Genomic DNA, 24,902 nt, shown 5'->3' with positions numbered 1-24,902 from the left:
TGATCAGGACACATGGAGAGGGTGAGTCTCCCTAATGGGGACCTTACAGGGGTTGTAACACTTCCCTACTCTATGCAGTGACCCCTCTAGGTGTATATAGTATATATATGTGGGTGACATATTTTGCCCTACAGTGCTTTCATTATATTTCTGTATTACAATTACTTACTATTACTGTCTTTCCTGGTGTTTTGTTGAGTGAGCAGCAGTCCGTGTGGAGCTGCCCTAAGCCCCCCACCTAATTGCCCACACACACTCTTTTGTGGGGCAATAATTTGGGGCTGTGCGGCTGGTTGGCGGTCCTGTGTTGGTTTCTCTTGGTTGGTGTTCAGAGAACCAACATTCTTATTTTTCTTGAATTGGTTCTTCATTGTCCTATGCCCACCCATTTCTGGGTCCTTAACCTGGGGCTGTGCGGCTGTGTCCTGTGCTGGTTCCTTCTGGATTCTGTTCTGAAAATGATCTCTGGTGTGTTTATTGCGAGGCATCATTGAATGATGAGCAATGCTGAAGATAAAGTGCAATCGCTTCCTACTCCTTCAGAGGTCAGTCACGATCTGAGCTGCATCTGCTGAGCACTGCCTATCCTGAGGTTCCCTCACTGATTGGTCACATGACTGGTTGCCGTGACAACCGGAAACTGTTAACCCTGTAGCTGCCGGATTTCAAATCTGCTGGCAGCCATTTTGTTTCCTGGCTGCTGCTGAAATTATAGGTGACGTGTCTGTTTGAAAATTTGAATTTCTTGGCTGCTACTGAAAAATAACTGACTTTTTTTTTTTATTTGAATTTCTTGGCATCTACTGAAAAATAACTGACTTTTTTTTTACATTTAATTTCTTGGCTGCTACTGAAAAATAAATTACTTTTTTTATAATAAAAAAATTGAATTTCTTGGCTCCTGCTTAAAAAGTCAGTTTATTGTGGGGGTGTGAGACTGAATTTACAAAGACATATCAGTCATTGGAAGGGGGAGGGGCGGGGTCACCTATTTCTGGTCATATAGTATATGTCCTGTACCAGCCTGTAATACTCCTCCATTAGCAGACCATTCCTCACTATACATGGCTCTAATAGTTGGACTGACAATCACTCCACCATACAATGAATGGGATATGATTGTATACAGACAGATGGAGCTCTCTTATGGTGGGATGTCAGAGGCACTGGGAGATAATTTTTACTATATAAAGGGAAAAAGTCTAAACAAAAAACAACCCTCATCCTTTACTTTCTGTTATAAAACATCAAATTAAAATGCGGGGCAATATGGACACCCCATCAATTAATCCTTTTTGGAAAATGGGCACTCCTGGGTACAGAATAGGCGTTATTAATGAGGCAACTGACCTCCAATGCAGGGGAAGATTTTGTTGCCAGTGACACCAATGTTGGGGCCTGTTATTGTGGTAACTGATCACCCTACTGGGGCTTTTATTGCACCCACTGACACCAATGTTGAGGGTTACAATTGCTGCCAATGACACCAATATTAAGGATTATCATTGTGGTCACTGACACTAATGTTGGACTTTATTATTGCTGTCATTGACTCCAATGCTTGGGCTTATTGTTGTGGTGACTGATCAGCCATACTGGGGCTGTCATTGCAGTCACTGACACCAGTACTGGGGGTTTAATATTGCTATCAATGACTCCAGTGCTGCTGTTTATTGTTGAGGTCACTGACCCCAATACTGGTTGTTTCTATCGTCACTGACACTAATGCGGGGCTTTCTTGTTGCTGCCAGTGACACCAATGCTGCTGGAATTGCTGTCATTTAAACCATTGCAGAGGGTTATTCTTGCAGTTACTGACCCCATTGTTGGGGGTATTCTTGCTTTCATTGACACCAATGTTGGGGGCTATTCTTTCTGCAACTGACATCAATGTTGGGGTCTATTCTTGTAGTCACCAACACCAATGTTAGGGGATATTCTTGTAGTCACCGACACTCATGTTGGGGTTTATTCTTGCTGCCAATGACACCAATGTTAGAAATTATTCTAGCTGCCAATGACACCGATGTTGGGGGTTATCAATGCTGCCAATGATCTTCATACTGAGGGATATGATTGCTACAATGCTGGAAGTTAATGTTGATATCAATGATGCGGCTTATTATTGCATCGACCAATCGCCTATACTGGGGCTATTATTGCAGCAACTGACACCAATGTTTATGGTTATAATTTAACCACTGACACCAACACTGTGGTTTATATTGATGTCACTGACACCAATATTGGATGCTGTTGTTGTGGCCAATGACACCAGTGGTGGAGTTCATTATTGCAGCCACTGATTCCATTTTTGAGGCTAATACTGCAGCAACTGACATTTCGATGGAGATTATAATTACGGCTACTTATACCAGTGCTGAGCGCTATTATTGCTTCCAATGACACCATAGTTGCTGTATGTTATTGCAGTGACTGACCAGCAAACCTGGGGCTATTATTGCACCCACTGACACCAATGTTGTGGGTTATAATTGCAGTCACATTATCACATTATTGCTTGGCAATCAAACCTTATTGATAGATTAGATATAGATTTTGCACCCCCCAGTTTTAGTAAATCCCCCCATAGTGTATCACATAGGATATGACAGCTGTGACTGACACCCCTGTACCCCGGTGTCTCAGTCATTGGGCCTTGTGTGTGAATTGCAGCAGCTGTGCGGACAGATATGTATCCCAATAAATGAGTGGCCGGTGCCCCCCCATTCTCCCATCCCAGCAATTACATACAATGGGGGAGATTTACAAACACTGTACTTACAGCCCCCCCTCTGCACTGAGTGACCCCCTCCCCCCACACTGTACTGAGTGACATTTACTAACACCCATTCCCAGATAAGGCCAGGATTTCAGTGTCATATATATATGTATATCCGGATTATATTTATAGTATTTATATGTCTGGAATGCAGAATGAAAGCCATAATAAGCCAGAAATGTCATCTATTCCATCTTACCAATCATTAGATGTGGCGGCTTCATTCAATTTCTTTCTGAGTCTTTTCTCCTCTGTTTTCACTTGATGATTTGGCTAGTAACACCCCTCCTGTATTAGAGCATCCCCACTCTGAAGGAAGAAGCACAGGGGGCACTTTTGGACAGGAGTATTGTCTGTCTGGTGGGAGGGGAGTATTAGATGGACTAGCAGATTTAGATACACCAACAAATTGAAGCCAAACTCCAGCTCACACTTTATAATCAGTTAGTTTAGCTGATCATTGTAAGTCAGTGGGAAATGGTTTGTCTCATCAATGTAAACCGATACATTCTGTAGGAGAGCTTATGCTTTTGAAGAACAACAGATTTACAGGCTGGATCACCAGGTGAAAATAGAAGATAGTACTAAATCTGACAGTCCACAGTGGGGTGCAGCCAGGTGTACTCTATACATCATATACAATTATCCACAATGAAATGCCGGGAGAGGCAGTGCCAGTATAGGAGTCGTCCTGTGTCCCTCTGTATCCACATATCAGTATATAGATGTCAGAGTCCACAGCTGAGGAGCTGCCTCAGAAACTGAGCTGATAGTCCTATATATGAGGCAGTAATGTCCCATGACGTGTGCAGGTAAATGGGCTCCATGCTGTATCCACAGTCCAGCCGCTATATACCGCCACCAGATGCTGAGTGAACAATAGGAACGCCGCAGTACTAGGATGACCTGTCCCAGCTATGTACAAATGATGAACAGTCTGTGGCTCACCTCCAATGTCTGACCTTTGTCCTCCAATGTGTTATCTTCAGTGTGACCTCAGTGCCTGACCTCTGACCTCCAATGTCTGACTTTCACAGTGTGACCTCCAAAGTCCTATGTCCAATGTCTGACCTTTGACCTCCAATGTCTGACCTTCACAGTGTGACCTCCAAAGTTTGATGTCCAATGCCTGACCTCCAACCTCCAATGTCTGGTTTTCTTATTGTATATGAATAAAGACATATTAAAGCCTAAAATATAAGAAGAAATTGTTCTGTCTCAGAAAAAACTGTTCTATGTGGGCGAATCCCCGGGGCCCCCAAACTGTTCATTATGTGGGTCCTATCGTGTCATCTACAAATATTTGTGGGCTGAAAAAAAAAATCAGTTTTATAAATGAATGAATAATGGAATGAATGTGTTTTACTCTGATCTTTTCTGGAAGCAGCTGGTATGAGTCAAAAGAAATGAGAGAGAATTTACATCAGTCTCCCTTATGTCCGGGTCCCCATCAGTCTTCCATATGTCAGGGTCCCCATCAGAGTCCCCCTCAAGTTAGGGTCCCCATCAGAGTCCCCCTCAAGCCAAGGTCCCCTTCAGAGTCTCCCTTATATCAGGGTCCCCATCAGAGTCCCCCTTATATCAGGGTCCCCATCAGAGTCCCCCTTATATCGGTCCCCATCAGAGTCCCCCTTAAGTCAAGGTCCCCTTCAGAGTCCCCCTTAAGTTAAGGTCCCCTTCAGAGTCCTCCTTATATCAAGGTCCCCATCAGACTCATCCTTATATCAGGGTCTCCTTCATAGTCCTCCTTTTATCAAGGTAACCATCAGAGTCCTTCTTATATCAGGGTCCCCATCAGAGTCCTCCTTATTTCAGGGTCCTCTTCATTATCCCCCTTAAATCAGGGTCCCCTTCAGAGTCCTCCTTATAATCAGGGTCCCCGTCAGCTGTGGGACCCATAAAATCCTGTAGTGGGTTGGATGTGGCCTGGGGGTGCCAGTTTGGAGACCCCTGTCCTAAGCAATGGGAAAATAACAATTATTTTTAGATAGTAATCCATGTATCCCTGTGATTGGACAGATTGTATGACACCATGAAAATGTCAGATTTCTAGATACACGGCAGAGACATTGGAAAGACAGATGTATAGTAGGAGGAGCTTAGCAGGTGATGGTGGCTGTGAGGGATCAGTGACACCACTTCCTGCATTCCATGTTTTTGTTTCTATAGAGGTTTTTGGCTGTCACAACAGAACTGATTCCTCTGCATCGTGTTTGGAAGTAATTTGGTGTTATAGTAAAAATGAAGAGCACAGTGTGATAACACAGGAGCTCCGTACAGGAGGGGGCACCATGCCTGCTTCCATCACCCCCTTTATACCAAGGTATGGTTATACCTGTCTGCTATTCAAGGGGTGAAAAGAAGATCATGGATGGAAGAATGACCCAAAGGGCTATAAACCCAGAATGCCAAAAGAGGACCGGTCACCTGTCAATGCCATCACATAGGGGGCGTGTCATCTGCCAGTGCCATCACATAGAAGGTGTGTCACCTGCCAATGTCATCACATAGGAGGTGTGTCACCTGCCAATCCTATGACTTAGGGGACGTGTCACCTGCCAATGCCATTACATAGGAGGTGTGTCACCTGCCAATCCCATGACTTAGGGGACGTGTCACCTGCCAATGCCATTACATAGGAGGTGTGTCACCTGCCAATCCCATGACTTAGGGAACGTGTCACCTGCCAATGCCATCACATAGGAGGTGTGTCACCTGCCAAGGCATCACATAGAAGGTGTGTCACCTGCCAATGCCATCACGTAGGGGGCATGTCACCTGCCAATGCCATCACATAGGTGTGTCACCTGCCAATTCCATGACATAGGGGACATGTCACCTGCCAATGCCATCACATAGGAGGTGTGTCACCTGCCAATGCCATCACATAGTAGGTGTGTCACCTGTCAATCCCATGACTTAGGGGACGTATCACCTGCCAATGCCATTACATAGGAGGCGTATCAGCCTACTTGTCATAACAATAAAGTTAACATAAAAAATTGTTATAAAATTTAAACTAAACTAAAATTTACAAAAATAAAACAATTTTTAAAAGCTCTCCCATCACCCTGCAAATGTAAACGCACATGTAAGGTGTGTATGTGTGCAGTGATTGTACCAGACATGGGAGGTGTCAACAGTCCCGGCTCGAAAACATCACTAATGGTAAAAACGTCATTCATGGGAATAGCAGTAGTAGTAATCCATACGCCTCTCCAGGATTTTCATAGTTGTAGGCAGTTGCAGTTATACATAGGGCCCGTGCATTGTCTTGCAATATACTGTTTGGAGCCGGACTGTTTCCATACTGCCGGGGATGATACTGCCATCTTGTGCGCGATTAGTACATTGCTGGATGTTCACCATACATGGTGCAGATATGGACCTCCGGAATGTGAGTGCATTTCTTATGTTTTAATGTGCAAATAAAAGTTTTAAAGGATAAAGCATTATTTTGAGCTTCTGTATATGAGGATTACGGCTAAGCCTGAGACGGTCATCTGGAGGGAGTATCTTTAGGAGCTAATTTTCAGCAATTTGATCGATAGAGTCCATACATTTGGGACCAAAAGTGCAGTTAGACCAAATCATTGTATAATGTGAGGTCACACTACTGGAGGTGAGCAGATATATGGTGGAGGATATTTTGCACTGGATTTCTGTGACATTTACACATGGTGGCCGTTATTTCAAGGAGGGGTCACAGGAGAACACTTTAGTTTGAAACAGGGGGCCAATTAACCTACCAGCATGGAGGAAACTGGAACACCGAGGGAAAACCATGAAAGCACAGGGAGAGCCTTCAAACAGCATGCAGGTAGGTGTTTTGGGTGGGATTCCTTACCAAAGACCCCAGTGCCTGTGTGCCAGGAGGCGTATGCACAGGAGTAACATCATCCTACATCGGCCAGAACCTGGAAGATGCTGGCATGGAACGATTGAAGCAGAGGTAAGTATGGCCTTTAGTTATGTTCTGTGCTGGTGCATGAGGCCTTACAGCAGGGAGGGGGGCAATGCACAGGAAAAGACCTTTTATCGCTGGGGTTCAGCTTTAACGTTTAATCATTCCTTTAATGTGTATTTTGTATTTTCATCTCTGGTTATACTGGAAGATTTTTTTTTTATACCTATTTGAACCTTTTAAAATGCATCAACAATAAAGCATGGACCAGACCACCTAAACAAAGCCTTGTTTGCCCCCCAAAACCAATATACATCTCTCACTGGTGTGATATGTTCTACCAAATCCATAGACCAATAGCGGAGGTGTAAAGAGGCTGCAGCTGCTTATTCTGGAGGAGTGGGGATCGGCCATATACAATCACTATTACTGGATCTTTACAGATCTGATACACTTCATCCATGGATTGCTGTATATATTCTGTGTCTTGGGAGGATATACACGGCTGTATGTAAAGACTATGTATGCATGTGTGCATGTAATCAGGACTATCATCATATCATGTACAGATAATCTGTAATGACTGAGGTCACTGGATCAGAGTATATCCTGGAATTTATAATTATGTGAATGTGCTTGTGCGCGTATGGCAGGGAAACCACACGCCACATTACATTTGTTGGCTGAATGTGAAAAGCATTCGCCCATCCTTGACACATTCTGGCCCAATTTTCCTTAATACATTCATTTCCTATGATTGTCAATGCCATCTAGTGGACAAAATGTGGTATGTTCCTGAAACATTTTAATCTGAAAAAAAATACTGCATTTTGTCCACTAGGTGGTGTTCGTAGGAAATCAACGTATTACGCAAAATACGGCCACAATGTGTCAAGGATGGGAGAACGCTTTTCACACAGCCAACAGTTTGTTTATTTTTTTAAATTTAAACATAAATAAACATTTAAACCCCGCCCACCCAATAATTCAGTGCAGGAAGATGATCACGTGCTGGATCTGCTTGTTAAATTGAATAAAGTTTGGATTCCTGCTTCCCGTGTTCTGTTTTTTTCTGAATTCTACTTGTAGTCAAACATTTAACTAAGGGCCTTGAAAGACAAGACACTGCTCCCTTGAAGAGGAGGAATCATTGGATATTGAGTTCATGTATGCTCTGTAATGTATCCGTGTAACACTTCCAGGTATTTATTATCAATCACAGAGATCACAGTACTCCTCCTGACAACGTCTTCTTCTGCCTATCCCTCCTCAGGGTTAGCACCATATTTGTTCAGGCATCAGCTAGGGTCACCATTGACTTCTTGGACCAAGAAACACAGAGAGAACATGTAAATGCTGGTGCCTGTGCAGATCTTAGCTGTGTTCACAAATGCCTTACCCAGATCTGCCCCTGCTTCAGAATCTCACTTTGTGGCTTGTTACAATGTTGCAGTCTGATTACTATGGGGAAGAGACTGAGGAGAATACCCTGCAGCGCTGCTCCTGGATCTGTTCTTCACTTAGCTTGTCCTGCGCTCCCCCGATGCCGGCATTTGTCTTCTGGGTTCCGTCCCCTGCGACGTCAGGATGTCGGGGGACGGAACTGGCGGGAAATTTGAAAGTTGTAAAAGTGACATTCACTAAATTTACTAAAATCACATAGTAAAACATTACTGTATCAAACCATTTCACATACATTTTGTCCCGAGTGCTTTGTCCTGTGCTTTGCCTGCATTGTTACTGTTCTTTGTGCCTGGAAACTGAGAAACGTCCATGGCGTCCAAAAAGCGTCCCTTTAGGTCAAAAGCGGTTTTAGACCGGCTAGAGAACAGCGATAGTAAATTAGAACCACTTGCAGAATTGAGTGATAATGATTCGTGGGGAAATTCGTCATCAGACACTGAAAACGATTTTGCGACTTTGCTCAGTGATGTGGGAACCTGGTGCTATATTTCAAATATCAGTGTTTTTGGTTTGATTATATTATTTATTTAAATGTATTATTATTATTAAATTATTATTTTTTATGATTATTTATTAAATTATAATTTATGATTTCGTGTTTAAAATTTTAACATACCCGGGATGTTTACTAGACTCTTGTTCGGACAGATTTCAGTGAATTATTCCTAAAAGTTACAGGCCTACAAAAAAAAAACACATATTTCCATGCAAAAAAAATACCGCTTTGAGCACAGAAATATGTACATAATCAGACCGCTAGGGAGGCTACAGCTGCTCTTACCCTAGTAGATTTCAAACGAACATTCATACAAAAATGATTACATTGCATGACTTGATGAATGTCATTTGAAAGTACTTCAAAATGTCCTCTGTTGGAAATTCATTGCTAAAGAATTTACCATCCTGCTACTTTGGAACTTTTCTAGCCTCTGCTGTCAAAAATAAACATCGATTTGATCCCACTAATGATTAGAAAATGAAACGAACGTTCATAAAGAAATGAAATATTTTGAGCACTAAAGTAAGGCGCTTCACCCAAGGAACTGACTAAATGACTCAAACACAGAAAATCAATATAAATTAATTAATACATTGATCCAAGTGATCAGCACTCTGTGTTTATGGAAACTTTTTGAGTTGTGATAACTTAGAAAATATATATAAAAGAATAAATTGATCCAAGTTATCACAACTCAAAAAAAGACTCCATAAACACAGCGTGGTGATCCCTTGGATCAATGTATTTATTCATTTATATAGATTTTCTGTGTTTGAGTCAGTTCTTTGGGTGAAGTGCCTTACTTTTGTGTGTTGATTGTACACTGGAAGGGGCGGCTCCACCACACCCCTAGATGCACGAGAATTGATGTGTCATTCTCCGAGTGAATAGGGGGAGGCGCCTCTATTCCTTCTGTATTTTTCAGATTCTATCAGTGTATGGCCTGCAAGGCTTCATTTTTTTAAAAATAAAAATCACAAGAATTTCATACTTACCTGTACTTAATGGTTTTGCACAGGTCAGCCTCGATCCTCCTCTTCTTGGATCCCCAGCTGGTGTGGAGTGAGGAGGAACGGAGCTGGGAGAGCCGCTGCTTTTAAGCACAGTGCTGGATTGTGATGGGGCTCAGGTAAGTATGGGCTGGTGATGGAGATCCGAGTGAGGCTAGGTTCACATCGAGGCAGACAGGATTGTGCGATTTCACAGCGTGTTTTGAATTTTTGAACACGTGTTTTTGTTGTGCTTTGCGGTTTTTTGCCAGTAGGAAAGTACTGTATTTGATATGACTTTGGATGGGTGCCACTTGGATGCAACTTTTTTTTTTTTTTATTTTGCTAATAGGAAAGTATGACAGTTCTGTTCATGTAGTGCAACTTTGATGCGACTTTACACTCTCTGGCACTCAAGTAGCATCAAAGTAGCGCAAGAATCTTTGTGTCCAAAGTCGCAGGTTAGGGTTAAAGGCTGCGGTTAGCGTTCTAACCCTAACATTTAACGCTGACCCTAACCTTTAACCCTAACCTGCGACTTTGGACACAAAAGGTTCCTGCACAACTTTGATGTGACTTGAGTGCTAGAGTGTGTAATGGCGCATCAAAGTCGCACTACATGAGCAAAGCTGTCATACTTTCCTATTAGCAAAAAAACAAAAAAAAAAGTTGCATCAAACTCACACCCATCCAAAGTCGCATCAAAACCGCACTGCATGAACAGAAATGTCATGCTTTCCTATTAGCAAAAAAAAGTCACATCAAAGTCAATACTTTGCTATCGGCAAAAAAAAAGCATCAAAAACACAACCCTTGCGTTATTGGGGAAGTGCCATTGAAGTCTATTGCACAAAAAACGCAATCTGCGGAGGGAAAAAAAAGTGACAACAGCGCTCTTTTATGGACACGCCTACCTATAGACAATGGCATTGAATGACCCGGCCCACAGCCTTTGGATTAGTAAACAGTGCAGATCCAAGGTTCAGATGGAGAGGACTGTGGAGGACACCCAAGCTCAGCTCTATTAACCCTTTCGCTGACAGAGCCGGTTTTGCATTTTTTGCACACATTTAAGGGTGGAGGGCCGAACATTTTTCCGAACATTCTTTGAACCATTACAATTAAATGCAAATAAATTATTTTATGCCAAGTTAATTGCAAACGACATACTTTTCATTTCATAACATTAAGATCAACTGACAGCTGAGTTTTCACAATGTATTGAAAATAAATTTTAAAAAAACTTACCTGCACTAATGTGAAGGGTGAAAAAGGTAGCTGGAGCTGAAGTCTCTGCTCGGCAGCCGGGAGGGGAAGAGAAACACTTCACGCTGGAAGCCCGGCCCTGACGTCACCGCCCTCTGTCGCTCCCAGCGTGGCGCAGTCACGCATGCGCACTGCTCTCAAGCAGAAGACTGTCTGCCACAGAAGGGAGGGCCGTGCGACAGCCGCATTTACACAGACCAGGGAGAACGCGCCGCAGTCAGGCATGCGCACTGCCCTCTGCTCTCAAGCAGAAGACTGCCATAGAAGGGAGGGCCACATTACACAGAGCAGGGAGGGCTGTTGGAGGGCCGTATTAAACCGACCCCCGGGCCATAAATGGCCCGCGGGCCGGACTTTGGACATGCCTGCCCTAGAGAATAAAATAGTGGTAGTTCCAGTGTTTTATGTCATACGATATTACCGCAAACACACTAAAGTGAAATTTAGGACAAACACACGCAATAAATGACCAAAATTTTGGTAAACTACAAAGGAAGAGGTTGTGCTGAGTAAATAGATCCCCAATATGCCAAACCTTGAATTTGTGTGCACCTGTGAAATTAGTACCCTATATTTTCTATAGGTGACATTTCAAAAGCCCCCTACAGGTCATCAGCTTAGCATTTCAGAGGAGGTCTGGTGCTAGAATTATCCCTCGCACTTCGGCGTGTGTGGCGATATGTAACATGTATCGCAATCACCATTTTCACTTGTAGGCGCACTGACGTGTGCAATTACATTCAGATATGCATATACAGTATGTAGGGGTAGAGAGGCCTTAAAATTTTTCTTTTTGGGGGGGTGGGTGCGGTGTTGGGGTAGGGGAAATAAAGTCCCCTATGTGATGATTTTTAGGTGACAGGTTCTCTTTAATGATACATGTTGGGTCTAAAAGGTCATATTTCATTTTTATTTTTCAAGCTTCTTTTGCTTTATTTTCACCTGGTAATCAGGCAGTTAATACACTTCCTGTCCATGGGTGGCTACATCACTCCTGCACTGTATCTATGGAGAGAACCATGGTTGTCACTCTGCGCTGTTCTCCTAATATGGACTACAAAATATGTCCAAATTTCTTCATCTTCATTACATAGAGAACAGGGCAATCAGTAATTTACACAAGATCGCTACGAAGGATGATATTCTTTGATGCAGCTCACAGGAAGTGACAAGGACACGGCATTTCTGGTAGGATCAACAAGTATTTGCAGTATTTACTGAAAATGTTCTTCGCTTTAAAAAGCCAACTAATGCAGCCTCACCATCTGAGGACTGTAGGCTAAGATATATTGTGTTTTTGCTCTTGTGTTTAGTTAGCATTTAATGTTACTTACCAAAACTGGATGTATATGGTTATGAAGCAAAGTCATAATATGAATTGTATGAATTCCCTCATATGTATCATCCCTTGCTGCAGCGGTGTCCTGAGCTGCCTGAAAGGAATAATAAAAGTTATTTAATACTTTCTATTGCTTCACCGCTCTTCACCATTGTCCATCTTCATCTTTTGCTTGCCAAGAAAAGTTCCAATTATATACCCTCACCCTGCCTACCTACTGGCATTGTCATGGGAAAGAAGACATGTAGAAAGTAGGATAGAACCAAAGCAGAGCAAACAGCTGAGGTCAGGACTATGGTCAGTCATCATTGAGTCAACCAACCAAAGCTTAATCGAGTCCTGGCTTCCCTCCTCCTGCCTCACATTTTATGTGAACCCCCAAAACACGGAGTGCTCTGCAAAGCAAATTTAAACCAGCTTTTTGGTTCCTGGCTCTTATCCATCCCTTCCTGCCTTCATTAGTAAGGCTTCCCCTTCACAATGATGGGTCATTAATTAGGCTCAAAAGATGTCACAGGGTAGGCAAGCAACCAGAAACCGGTCATCACTTACAAAACTAATCATCCCAAATACATTAGAGCCATTCAATGTTCCCTTTTGTTCCCCCGCAGATCATACCAGTACCCAGTGACTCCCAGCTGACCTTAGTTGACCTTGTATGTGCATTAAAGACACTGAAGACTGACACAATACTGCATCTGGTCAAGGAGGTTGTCAAAAAGCCCCCACAGATAAAAGGAGAATAGGTAGCTGCTGATGTAGGCCGTTCTGTTATCTCATAATCTTCCTATGGCAGACCCAGCGATCCAAATTTATTCATGTTTTCCTGTCTTTTTTTCCCCTAGAAGTCCTCATTGGTTGATATTCCCATGCTGAAGTTCAGCCATGCATTTATACAAAGGTAACAAAACCTGGTGGATAAACTGATGGCATAAAATATTGTTTATTAGACTCAATGATGTTTATGTGGAAGTACCAGCTGCTGATGTTAGTTTCAGTCTGTGCCTACAGCCTTCTGCAGCGTAAGATCTAAGGCACTGCTGCCTCTGACTGTTAGGCCTTTTTCACACCAAGGTGCAGAGATGTCAGTTTTTCTGCATGCATTCTGCAAAGGTTTACAGAAAACAATTGTTCTCTATGTGCCCTGTTCACACCACATCACTAGTGTCACGTGCAGATTTTTTTCTGCGCAGGAATCTGCAACCTGTATAAATTCACTGAAACGCACATGAAAAGTGACGTAAACTCGTGTCTCTGCAAGTGAAATCTGTGCGTTTTTTTCATCAGATGGTGTGAACGAGGCCTTATTCTCACCTGATTTGGTGATGTCACTCCTGTGCTGCTCACTGTTCTCCTTATGGGAGGTTCTTACATGAGGAAGCAATACCCTACCTCTACCAAGATGGTCGCCTCTATACAGAGACACAGTGCAGAACAAGGCGTGGCAAGTCAGTAATGAGGAAAGATCAGCTGCAGGGTGACTGCAGGCAATACTGGCGACTTGTTCTTTGTCCTCAGTTTGATTTTCTAGGGGACAAAGGTTCCAGAATTTAGTTCCTCTTTAATAAGAAAGTGATCAGTAGTTTCTTTTTACTAGTTTGATTATATTCATGTTTATTTTAGGATAACTAGTTCATCGCAATGAGCTAAAAATGTAGTTGATACCAAACAACAGTATAAGGCTAGGTTCAGAAATTTGGAATCGGGAACGCATGTCATATCATGTGCTTTCTAGACACACAATGCCCTGCACTTTAGCAGAGACATGGTGGTGACTGTATTTGTTAATGGCACCATCATGCATTTGCAAATGCTCACGCCTGCATGCAGTACAGTTTGGTGCATTTTTGGAAAAGAGTCAGGGGCTTCTTTTCTGTGTTTCTCACGAATAGGGCAGCTCATTGAAATTAAAGGGCCGCTCTACACACAACGCCTGGAAACGTACCCATGCTTGGTCACACCTGTAGGTATGAACAGTCCCTTACTATACCTTTTTATTAGGAGGTCTTTCAGTTGCCCAGCTAATACAGCACAATGGCTAAGTGGTTAGCACTTCTGTCTGGCAGCAATAGCGTCGTCGGTTTGAATCCCAACCATGGTACTACCTGCCTGGAATTTGTATATTCTCCCTGTGCCAGTGTGGGTTTCCTCTGGGTTCTCTGGTTTCCTCCCACACTCCAAAGACATGCTAGTAGGTTAATTGTCTCCTGTCCAAAACTGACCCTAGTATGTGTATGAATGTGAGTTATGGACCTTAGATTGTAAGAAGTTCCTTGACGGCAGGGACTGATGTGAATGTATTTTATTTATGTATTTTGCGTATGTACAAGTTGTGCTCAAAAGTTTGCATACCCTGGCAGAAATTGTGGCATTGATATTGAAAATATGACTGATCATGCAAAAAAATGCTCTTTTATTGAAGGATGGTGATCATATGAAGCCATTTATGATCAAATAGTTGTTTGGCTCCTTTTTAAATCATAATGATAACAGAAATCTCCCAAATGGCCATGATCAAAAGTTTCCCTCCACTGGAATTTTTGGCCTTGGTACAGACACAAAAGGTGACACACACGGGTTAAAATGCCAATTAGAGGTTAATGTCCCACATCTGTGGCTTTTTAAATTACAATTAGTGTCAGTGTATAAATAGTCAATGAGTTTGTTAGCTCTTACGTGGAAGCACTGACTAGGCTAGATTCTGAGCCATGGGGATCAGAAAAGAACTGTCAACAGTCCTGCATAACAAGGTAATGGAACTTTATAAAGATGGAAAAGGACATAAAAAGATGTCCAAAGCCTTTGAATATGCCAATCAGTACTGTTAAATCACCTATTAAGAAGTGGAAAGTTCGGGGATCTCTTGATACCAAGACAAGGTCAGGTAGTCTAAGAAAGATAGCATTCACAACTGTCAGAAGAATTGTTTGGGATACAAAGGGAAACCCATAGGTAACCACAAGAAAAATACAGGCTGCTCTGGAAAAAGACAGTGTGGTTGTTTTGAAGGCGCACAATATGATGACACTTGAACAAAAATGAGCTGCATGGTCGAGGTGCCAGAAAGAAGCCTTTACTGCATCAATGACACAAAAAGGCCTGGTTAGGCATGTCAAGGTGTTGTCAGGCATATTGTAACCGGGCTTTAGTATTGTACTCCTTAAAAACAACCACACCATCTTTTTCCAGAGAAGCCTGTTTTTCTTTTGAGTTTGTCTGTGATTTTTTCTATGAATCTCGGACAATTCTTCTGTAAGTTATGGCTGCAATCTTTCTTGATCTACCTGACCTTGGCTTGGTATCAAGAGATCCCCAAACTTTACACTTCCTAATAGGTGATTTAACAGTACTGATTGGCATATTCAAGGCTTTGGACATCTTTATATTTCCTTTTCCATCTTTATAAAGTTCCATTACCTTGCTACGCAGGACTTTTGCCATTTTTTTTTCTGATCCCCATGGCTCAGTATCTAGCCTAGTCAGTGCTTCCACATAAGTGCTAACAAACTCATTGACTATTTATACACTGACACTAATTGTAATTTAAAAAGCTACAGATGTGGGACATTAACCTCTAATTGGCATTTTAACCCGCGTGTGTCACCTTGTGTGTCTGTACCAAGGCCAAACATTTCAGGGTATGTAAATTTTTGATCATGGCCATTTGGGTGATTTCTGTTATTATGATTTAAAAAGGAGCCAAACAACTATTTGATAATAAATGGCTTCATATGATCATCATCCTTCAATAAAAGAGTATTTTTTGGCATGATCAGTCATATTTTCAATATCAATGCCAAAATTCCACAATTTCTGCCAGGGTATGCAAACTTTTCAGCACAACTGTGTGTGTGTGTGTGTGTATATATATATATATAAAATATAATTTATTATAGAGGAATTGTATAGAGCCAACAGTTTGCACAGCGCTATACAACATAAAGGGAGACAGTACAGCTACAATACAATCAAAACAAGAGGATTAAGAGTTTACAATCTAAATATATATAGTGTGTGTGTGTATTTATTTCAGGTACTTATGTAGCATTGTCAATTTACACAGCACTTTACACATATAAATATATATTGTACATTCACATCAGTCCCTAACCCTCAAGGAGCGTATAATCTAAGGTCCCTAACTCATATTCATGCATACACATACTAGGGCCAATGTAGACAGGATCCAGTTAACCTACCAACATGAGAGAGAGAGCGATATACCTGTCATGAAATACAGGTCCAGTGCAGTGTTCATTATCAGCGGTCACAAGGGGTGGAGAAGGTCGATGTGAGAGACGTGCTACAATGTAGTGTTTTATTGTGGAAAGTTCCAGCCATGGGTTGTGGGAAGAGCAACTGGATGGGTGGGATTGAAGAATACAAAATTATTTTTATTGTTCTTTCAGGCTTTCTCCATCTGATATGCAGGAAAATTTCCAACCATTACTCACACTTCTGAAGGAGTCCGTTTCTCTGAATCTGGCACCACCCGGTTACTTCCTTCTCTTAAGGTAGATCACACTTCCTATAGATACTTCTGATGAAAGATTAAAAGCTGAACTCCAAGCAAATAGCTAAATAAGCACATGAATTACATATATGGGAGTTAGTTTACCTGCTAAAGGATTTATATTTCTGTCCGTCCAGATCTAAGATTTACACAGCTCTGCCACACAGCCCAGCCATCCTGGAGACCTGACTTTTCTTTACTTCATTTAAGTAAGACAACTAGGTCTTGTCCCTGCCCTCAGCCTGTGACTGGACAGTGAGGGAGAAGCAGCAGACTGATCTCTGTCATTCTGCCTTTTCCTCAGCACATCACTTGTTAGCACATAAACATCACAGCACAGCTGATTGGCTCTTTGTGCTACTTCTCCCTCTTCCATTCTGAGTTCTGCTGTAGAGCGACTGCAGGAGGCCGATACCAGATCAAGTCAGGAACTTATACTAGTTTCTATTAAAAGTACACTTGATTTTTAAAGAGCACAAACCTACCGGACAAAATGTTTAACCCTTCCCTGTTACTAATTACAATTATCTACTGTTATAGTGGAAATGATCTCTTCTGCAGCTGAAATGATTTGATTTCCACCTGATAGCAAGTTGCATGGCAATGTTTTAATAAAGATATTCAGTGAAAAAAATTGCTTTGTACGCTGTTGGGCCTGGTTCACAGCTAAATGTGAACATGGTGAGTTTTGGTTCAATAGACTTCAATGAACATGCAGCAAAAACGCATGTAGTGTGATTTTTTTTTTTTTTACATTCTTTATTTAAACAACTTTTTTAGAGTACAAACATCTACAAAAATAAGACGCATTAGTGGATGCCAGCAAATAAGACAATGAACCAGGTGTGGTCCAATTACATAGAGCAGTGGTTCTCAACCTTCCTAATGCCGCGACCATTTAATACAGTTCCTCATGTTGTGGTGACCCCCAACCATAAAATTATTTACCCAGTAATTATAATTCATAAAGTGTCGTTTTACCTCCAATACTGCTGCTTTCAACACCGTAGCTGCTCATTACACATCGGAAATATGTGTTTTCCCGATGGTCTTAGGCGACCCCTGTGAAAGGGTCATTCGACCCCCAAAGGGGTCGCGACCCACAGGTTGAGAACCACTGACATAGAGATTTAAATTATCGGTTTCAAAAACAGCAAAGTACAGCACACTGGTCTGAAAGGTAGTACAAACAGATCAGTCTATTGACATAAACAAATAGCAGTAGTATCCAAGACAGGGAAAAAGGTAGGGAGAGAGAAAAAGAAAGAGAAAAAAAAAGGGGGGGGGGGTGAAGGGAAGGAAGAAGAAATGTGTAAAAGGAGAACGACGAAGGGACTTCAAGCCATGTAGTGTGTTTTTTATGCGTTTTGCATTTTGTTTTTTTGTTTTTTGCAAACAGGAATGTATTGACTTTGATGTCACTTTACCTGGGTGAGACTTTGATGCAACTTTGGATGGGTGCGACTTTGTGACTTTTTGCTAATAGGAAAAGTATGACAGTTCTGTTCATGTAGTGCAACTTTGATGCAACACTCTGACACTCAAGAAGCATTAAAGTCGCACCTACCCAAAGTCGCAACTAAGTCTCACCCTTCCAAAGTCGCAGCTAAGTTGTACCTTCCCAAAGTCGCAGCTAAGTTGTACCCTCCCAAAATCACGTAAAAGTCCAATAAAAGTGGCATCAAAGTCAGTAGTTTTCTGTTGACTAAAGAACCCCGCAAAATGCATAAAAAACAAGTGTTTAAAAACGCACCGCAAAAAGTGCCAGTAAACACATCAATCGCATCACACAGAGGTGGATGGCTTTGTATGTTGTTAGTATTTTACATTTTATATGTTGGGTTAGTGGAAGCCAGTGATTGGCAGAGAGGGGCAGCAGTCGCTGATTGGTTGGTAAGGTGTATGAGTCTAGCAGCAGCATTCATAATAGACTGAAGGGGGGATAGCCTGTGTAACGGTAGACCAGTGAGGAGGGAGTTGCAGTAATCAAGGCAGGATAAAACCAAGGCGTGGATACGGTTTTTTATGGTGTCGTTGGTCAGAAAGGGGCAAATTGTGGAAATGTTGTGGAGGTTGAGGCGGCAGGATTTAGCCAGTGATTGGATGTGGGGTCCAAAGGAGAGGTCAGAGTCTAGGGTTACACCTAGCACCCTGGCATATGCAGAGGGACCAGTGGTTTTGCTGTTGATCTTAATGGTAATGTCATGAGTGGGGATTGGAGAAGAAGATATGTCTAAAGGCATGCAGCTCTGACCTACATAAGGGGAAACTGTAAGATCTGGCATTCCTATTGATATTGGGTAAGGATGTCCTTTCATATGTCTGCTACCAGATATTAAAGATAAACCATGTGGATTTTTACAGGAGGTGACACAGAAGATCCTGGAGTCGGTAGGAAACGTGGCGGGCTCCTCCTTAGAACAGACCGGCTGGCTGAGCAGAAACCTGGAGGTGAAGGCCCGGCCACAGGTGTCTCTGGATGATGGGGATGCTGATGAAGAGCTGTACGGTAAGATGGCAGTAAGATTATGATCTTTTATGCCTTTTTTTGTTGATCCTCTGTCCACGGGCTTTTGTTCAGGTCAGATGGGATTTGAATTCCCATATAAGTCTATGGGAATGCAAAACCCTCTTGAAGGAGGTTAACTTTAAATACACTCTCCCGCGCTCGAATGTGGTGCTGAGAGTCTAAAGCTGGGCATACATCATACAATTCAATTTCCTTTAGATTTAAACCAAAAAGTTGTTTCTGGTGCTGCTCGAGGCTGACAGCAAATAGTAATCACCCTGCCGGCAGAGAGAAGAGGGAGCAACGTCCCAAGAAATTACAGAGATTTGACAATATGTATGAAGATGGACACTGCTCAGACCGATCCCCAGGAGTCAGAGAGGAACAGTGTGTAGTGAATGGCCTCAGCTGTCATTCTGACCACGCCTGCTGATGCATTTTGCCCCACCCATAGGGGGCTTGGTCACAGAGCGGCATCTGTCTTCACACACATTGTAAAGTTCCTTTTAGATTTACCTTCAATTATGTAGTGCAAGGGCCAGCCTGATTGCATACAAATTGAAAGTGTTTAGGTTTGACCTCCTATTATATGGGTTTGGTAAATCTAAAGGAAAATTGTACAAGAAAATTGTGTAATGTATGGCCAGTTTAACAGGCTTCCCAATCCTCCCACTTATGGCTATGGCACTAGCAGGCCTTGCTGACCTCCCAGATCTATGGATATCCCTTCGTGCGCAGCACTATAAAACAAATGAACAGAGGGCACACAGCCTAGTGCATTACCATAATACGCCATTTATTGATATATATATAAAAGCAAATATACTCACAAACAGATTGAACCAACATAGCAAAAAAACAAGACGCAACTGTTTCCAGATCAGCAATGCATAACCCATGACACAGGGAGACTCCTTTTCATCCAACATGGCTTACATGTTTCGAGGGGCAGCCCCTTTTCTTCAGAGCCAATTTAAAAAAAAACTTTTTTAGCCCACTCAAAATACTTATGACTATAATAATGTAAATGAAGGAACTTGTGGAATGTAAACAAAAATTAAGTTCATCAGAAAAAAACAGTTCATGTCCATAAGTTAATTAAATCACAAATCCTTAGTCCAGGCATTGGAATCATCAAGAGTAATAAAACACCTCTTGCTGCCTTTGGTGCTGCTCCTGACAAGATTGGGGTAATCTACAAATGACATACAAGCAAACAAACAAGAAGAGCGCACACTAAGTGCAGTAGAGTTAAAAGCGTTAATTTTCAAATCAAATGCAAATTGGCCACTCACAAAATTAAAATAGAAAAGGCATGTACTCAACACTCCCAACATGGACGCCTCTCTGTGTTTACACTTGTAGTCTGCGATATCAGTGCTGTTAAATGGAGGAATAGCTGCAGTCGGAGGACAGACCCTAGCCTAGCACATTATCATAATACATTGTTTATTGATATAAAAGAAAATAATATACTCACAAACAGATTGAGTAAATAGGCATATAAAAAAACACAAGACACAACTGTCTCCAGATCAACAACGCATGACCTGTGACACAGAGAGACCTTATTCATCAAATATGGCTTACACGTTGTGAGGGGCAGCCCCTCTTCTTCAGAGCCCAGGCTTCTTCTGAAGGAGAGAGTTTTGCCCCTCCAAATGTGTAAGCCATATTGGACAAAAAGTAGCCTCCCTGCATCACAGGTCATGCGTTGTTGATCTGGAGACAGGTGTGTCTTGGTTCTTTGATATGCCTGTTGACTCAGTTGGTTTGTGAGTATAATATTTTAGTAATGCACTAGGCTGTTGTGCCCTCTGTTCATCTGTTTTATAGTGCAGAAGGAGATTAACTACAACTCAAATGCATCTGTCAAAAAATTCTGAATGATCTCAAAAGCATCTGAAACTGATATGATCAAAACAAGAACAAACGGCAAAATGCAGGGGTGTGAATGTACCCCAATCAAATTATATTATAGCAAAATGTTATCAGTTGTGATGTTTTCATGAAAGTGTTTTACAGTTAAAAATAAGTAATAGCTTTGCTGATATTTCAGGCTTGACTTAGCTAATATACTACAACTAGTAGTGGACTTCTAATGTTAATATACAGTTGTTCTTTTTGATTTTCTGCTTGAATTATTCCAAAAACGTGATCTAATCTTCCTCTAAAAAAAACAAAAAAAACAGATAATCTTATTCAAGATACAACATTGTCATATCTTGATTTCTAAAGAGTCACAAACTTGGGCTTATGTGCCATAAAAGAGCAGGAAATGAGAGAGACCTATTAAGGATAGCTTGGTTTAGGTCTTTTCCTTCCTGTTATGTCTGTCTTGGTTGAATGGTAATTAGTTCTCCGCACAGAAGAAAATGCCGCAGCGCAGTCATCCATGGTCTCTGCCTCCACGCTATCTGTGTACAGTGTGCACGCTCTCTCCATGCTTGCAGAGGTGAGCTTTATTCTCTCTCAGCACTGTCTTAAAGTGGTTCTTTAGTCTGTAAAAGATTAAAAGTTGGCAGCCACAAATACTGTAGCTGCTGTCCAGGGATCCAGCGCTGCCCTAACCTGGGCCAATTGTTTGTCAGTCTTTGGGACCCTGGCCCTGGCATGTTTAGTGTTTGAAGCCAGCTATGACTTCTTCTGGCTTCCCACTGTGCATGTGCAAGCCGCGCTGCGCTGTGTGAATGGTCTTGCAGCCTGCTGGGACCTGAGACATGTCCCAAAAGGCTGTGGGTGGGGAAAGGGGGGTTTGGGTATTAAACTTCCAGTGAAATCACCTAGGCGATCCAACCAGAAGTGGGATGGGTACCTACCAAAGCTAGGTACCCACTCCCCCAAAAAGAAAAAAGTTCCAAAAGAAGGGGGGCATAAGGTGGAACTTCCCTTTAGGATGAAGTTCCGTTTTAATGCAGAGTTATTGGTAAATCCAGTACACAGTATGGTTACCCATGCATTTAAGAAAGCAGTCTAAGGCTAGGTTCACACCTGTGTGGCCGTGTTGGGCCATGATTTGCGCGAACATGAGAGCCCATTCATTTGAATAGACTGCTGTGCCCCAGGACACACAAGAAATAATTCCCTGCAGTATTTCTGAAATCACAGCCCACACAGGAACCAAGGTTCCCAGTACGGTTGCGATTTCCAGCGCTGGCAGCATGCCATAAGGATCTATTGCACCCGCCTGCGGGTGGTTTCGGCGGCCGGTATTTGTGCGGGTCCCGCAGCGGCACCACATATGTGAACCGAGCCTTAGAAAATGTGTGATTTTCCGTATTTTGTGAAATTTTGTTTAGTATTGCTATGTTTGCAGAAGATCAACAAAAGTAGAAAGATCATTAAATTGGAAATTAAATTTTAGCAGTTTTCTGTTTTGTGAACAATCTTATCTCATGTTTATATTTCCTTTACCATAGGAAACAAACAATCGTGCACATGTGTGTGTAGATGTGACATTTAATTGGTTTGGTAGCATAATCTTAAAATAATCTGATATTGTCACATTTGTTTTTATTAATTCTTTATTTAAGTTTTTCAAAAATCAGTGAGAAAGTCAGAGCAGAACAAGGAAAAAGCAGCAAGCCAATGTCGTTGGTGTACATAGTAAAAAATAGTGAAAAAAATGAACAGTGTAACAAAAATACTGGATAGTATTTTGGAAAGCCGTCAAGGTGAGGGGGCCTCCCTGGCACTTGCAGTAGGTATCCATAGAAAGTGACTACAAAGGGTCTTGAGCATACACAGCGCAGCCTATAATGCCAGTGATCCTATGGGGTTATATCCTACCATGGGAAAAAAAATAAAAAATAAAGATATTTTTCATTTTGGCATATTATGGGACACAGACCTTAAAGAAAGCCACAAAAAAGTGTTATCTTTTCCCCGCTCTGACCAAAACTAAAATGAAAAATAGCTGGAGTTGGATTCGACCCGTTTCACATCTATGTTGCTGCGTTTGCACGGGCACGAGAGCCCATTCATTTGAATGGACTCCCGTGCCCGTGACACGCAAGGAAAGAAGTCCCTGCACTTCTTTGGAAAGCGCAGCCCACGGGTCCGCAATTCTCTGTGTGGGTGGTGCGGTTGCATGCATTTTCATGCGGATCCACAGCGACACTACCCACACAGATGTGAAGCTATGGATAAAGAGCCCCTATAAGGTCTGTAAACAAATCAAAAAAAGTGTACTCACCTGTTGGTGGTCTGTGTCTGCTATATGTGCTTTGTTCTAGCCCTGTTGTCTCCGTCAGTCTTTTTTAGAAGGGTTGAAAGCCCGTGTTCCTGGCTGTACTCTGTCTCCATCCTCTGACTCCTACATCACTGCTGTGTGCTGTCAGGTCAGAGGAAGGGACCATAGCACACAGCTGTGGACACAGACATGCTGGTTGTGTGCAGTGCTGAAAAGGATGAAAGAGGATGCAGCACTGGAATAGAGGGGGAGGTAGGAGACACAGGCCTATGGAAAGGTGAGTATAACACCTCTTCTACTGCAGAGAACTGGTATTATGGTTTGCTTAGAAACCTGAAAGGGCCTCTTTATGTTCTGTATGACCATGAAATCAGCCAGAAGTGTGGTAAGTATTCTTTGTAGGTGGCCTGTGTTCTGAAAGCAGTACTGACACGATATGAGAATACAGGTGTAGATAATGTGACAAGCCTTCGTATTTACACTTCATAAGTGTATTACATCTGAGTGTAAATGGGTACTTGGCACAGTTTGTAAGTTTCAGCAAGTCTAGATAACAATCAAACATCTATGCCTAATATTTGGATGAATGTTCTTGGCAGAGTTTAAGTTCATATCTGCAGCCTAAAAATATTTTAAGGACATGTAATAATTTACAAATGAGGTTTATGGAAAGACACGTGCTAAAACATAATCCTCATTAATCCTGATAAACTGAATACAAACTAATTTTCTTTCTCGTCCATTGAGGGACACTGGAAATCTTTCCTTTCTGGGTTATACTGTCTACAGGAAAATTAGACACTGGATGCACCTCCTACTACCAGCTGTTTTTTTTCTAATGCTCAGCTATTTAAAGAGAAGTATGTTTTTGTTTTGTTTTTTTTTTTGCATTTTTCACACTTAATTGATTCAGTTCATCAAACAGATTTTAATATTACACAAAGATAACCGGAGTAAATACAAAATGCAATTTTTAAATGTTGATTTCATTTATTAAGGGAAAAAAACTGTCCAAACCTTCCTGGTCCTATGTGAAAAAGTAATTGCCCCCTAAACCTAATAACTGACTCTGCCACCCTTGGGGGAAATAATTGCAATCAGGCATTTGCGATAACTGACAATGAGTCTTTCACATCACTGTGTTGGAATCTTGGCCTGCTCTCCTTTGCAGAATTGTTTTAATTCAGCTACATTGGAGGGTTTTTGAGCATGAACAGCCTGTTTAACCTCCCTGGCGGTATTCCCAAGTGTAGCTCGGGGTAAAGTTTCAGTACCACAAGCGGTAACCCCGAGCTACACTCGGGCTTACCCTTCGGCGCTGCTCCCTCGATCACTTACCTTGTCCTGCGCTCCCGCGATGTCCCTCCTGCAGTGTCCCTGGCAATGTAATTCGGCGGATGGCGGCATCTGTCATCTGGGTTCCGTCCCCTGCGAGCGTCGGGCCG

At 42.1% G+C, this 24,902-nt stretch overlaps 1 protein-coding gene across 6 annotated transcripts in view; it reads left to right on the top strand.

Annotated features, from left to right (window-relative positions):
* LOC149439062 (protein DOP1B-like) overlaps positions 1–24,902 on the top strand; it is a 657,792-nt gene that overhangs the window by 149,299 nt on the left and 483,591 nt on the right. For 3 of the 6 annotated variants that reach the window (XM_089659538.1, XM_089659534.1, XM_089659535.1), the window contains 5 exons: positions 9,668–9,778; positions 12,855–12,989; positions 13,089–13,144; positions 16,653–16,757; positions 19,121–19,265. In XM_089659538.1, the coding sequence (XP_089515664.1) occupies positions 9,668–9,749 (82 nt within the window). In that variant the 3' untranslated portion in view covers positions 9,750–9,778; positions 12,855–12,989; positions 13,089–13,144; positions 16,653–16,757; positions 19,121–19,265. Of the gene's footprint in view, positions 1–9,667; positions 9,779–12,854; positions 12,990–13,088; positions 13,145–14,135; positions 14,212–16,652; positions 16,758–19,120; positions 19,266–24,902 lie in introns of those variants that run through there. The other 3 variants (XM_089659536.1, XM_089659537.1, XM_089659540.1) reach the window with 3 other exon arrangements.

Source organism: Staurois parvus, unplaced genomic scaffold, assembly GCF_062004578.1.
Source record: "Staurois parvus isolate SC_StPar_1 unplaced genomic scaffold, SC_StPar_1.0 ptg001162l, whole genome shotgun sequence".
Taxonomy (NCBI): domain Eukaryota; kingdom Metazoa; phylum Chordata; class Amphibia; order Anura; family Ranidae; genus Staurois; species Staurois parvus.
Note: the sequence above shows the minus strand (reverse complement) of the source record. Positions and strands in the feature narration are given on the sequence as shown.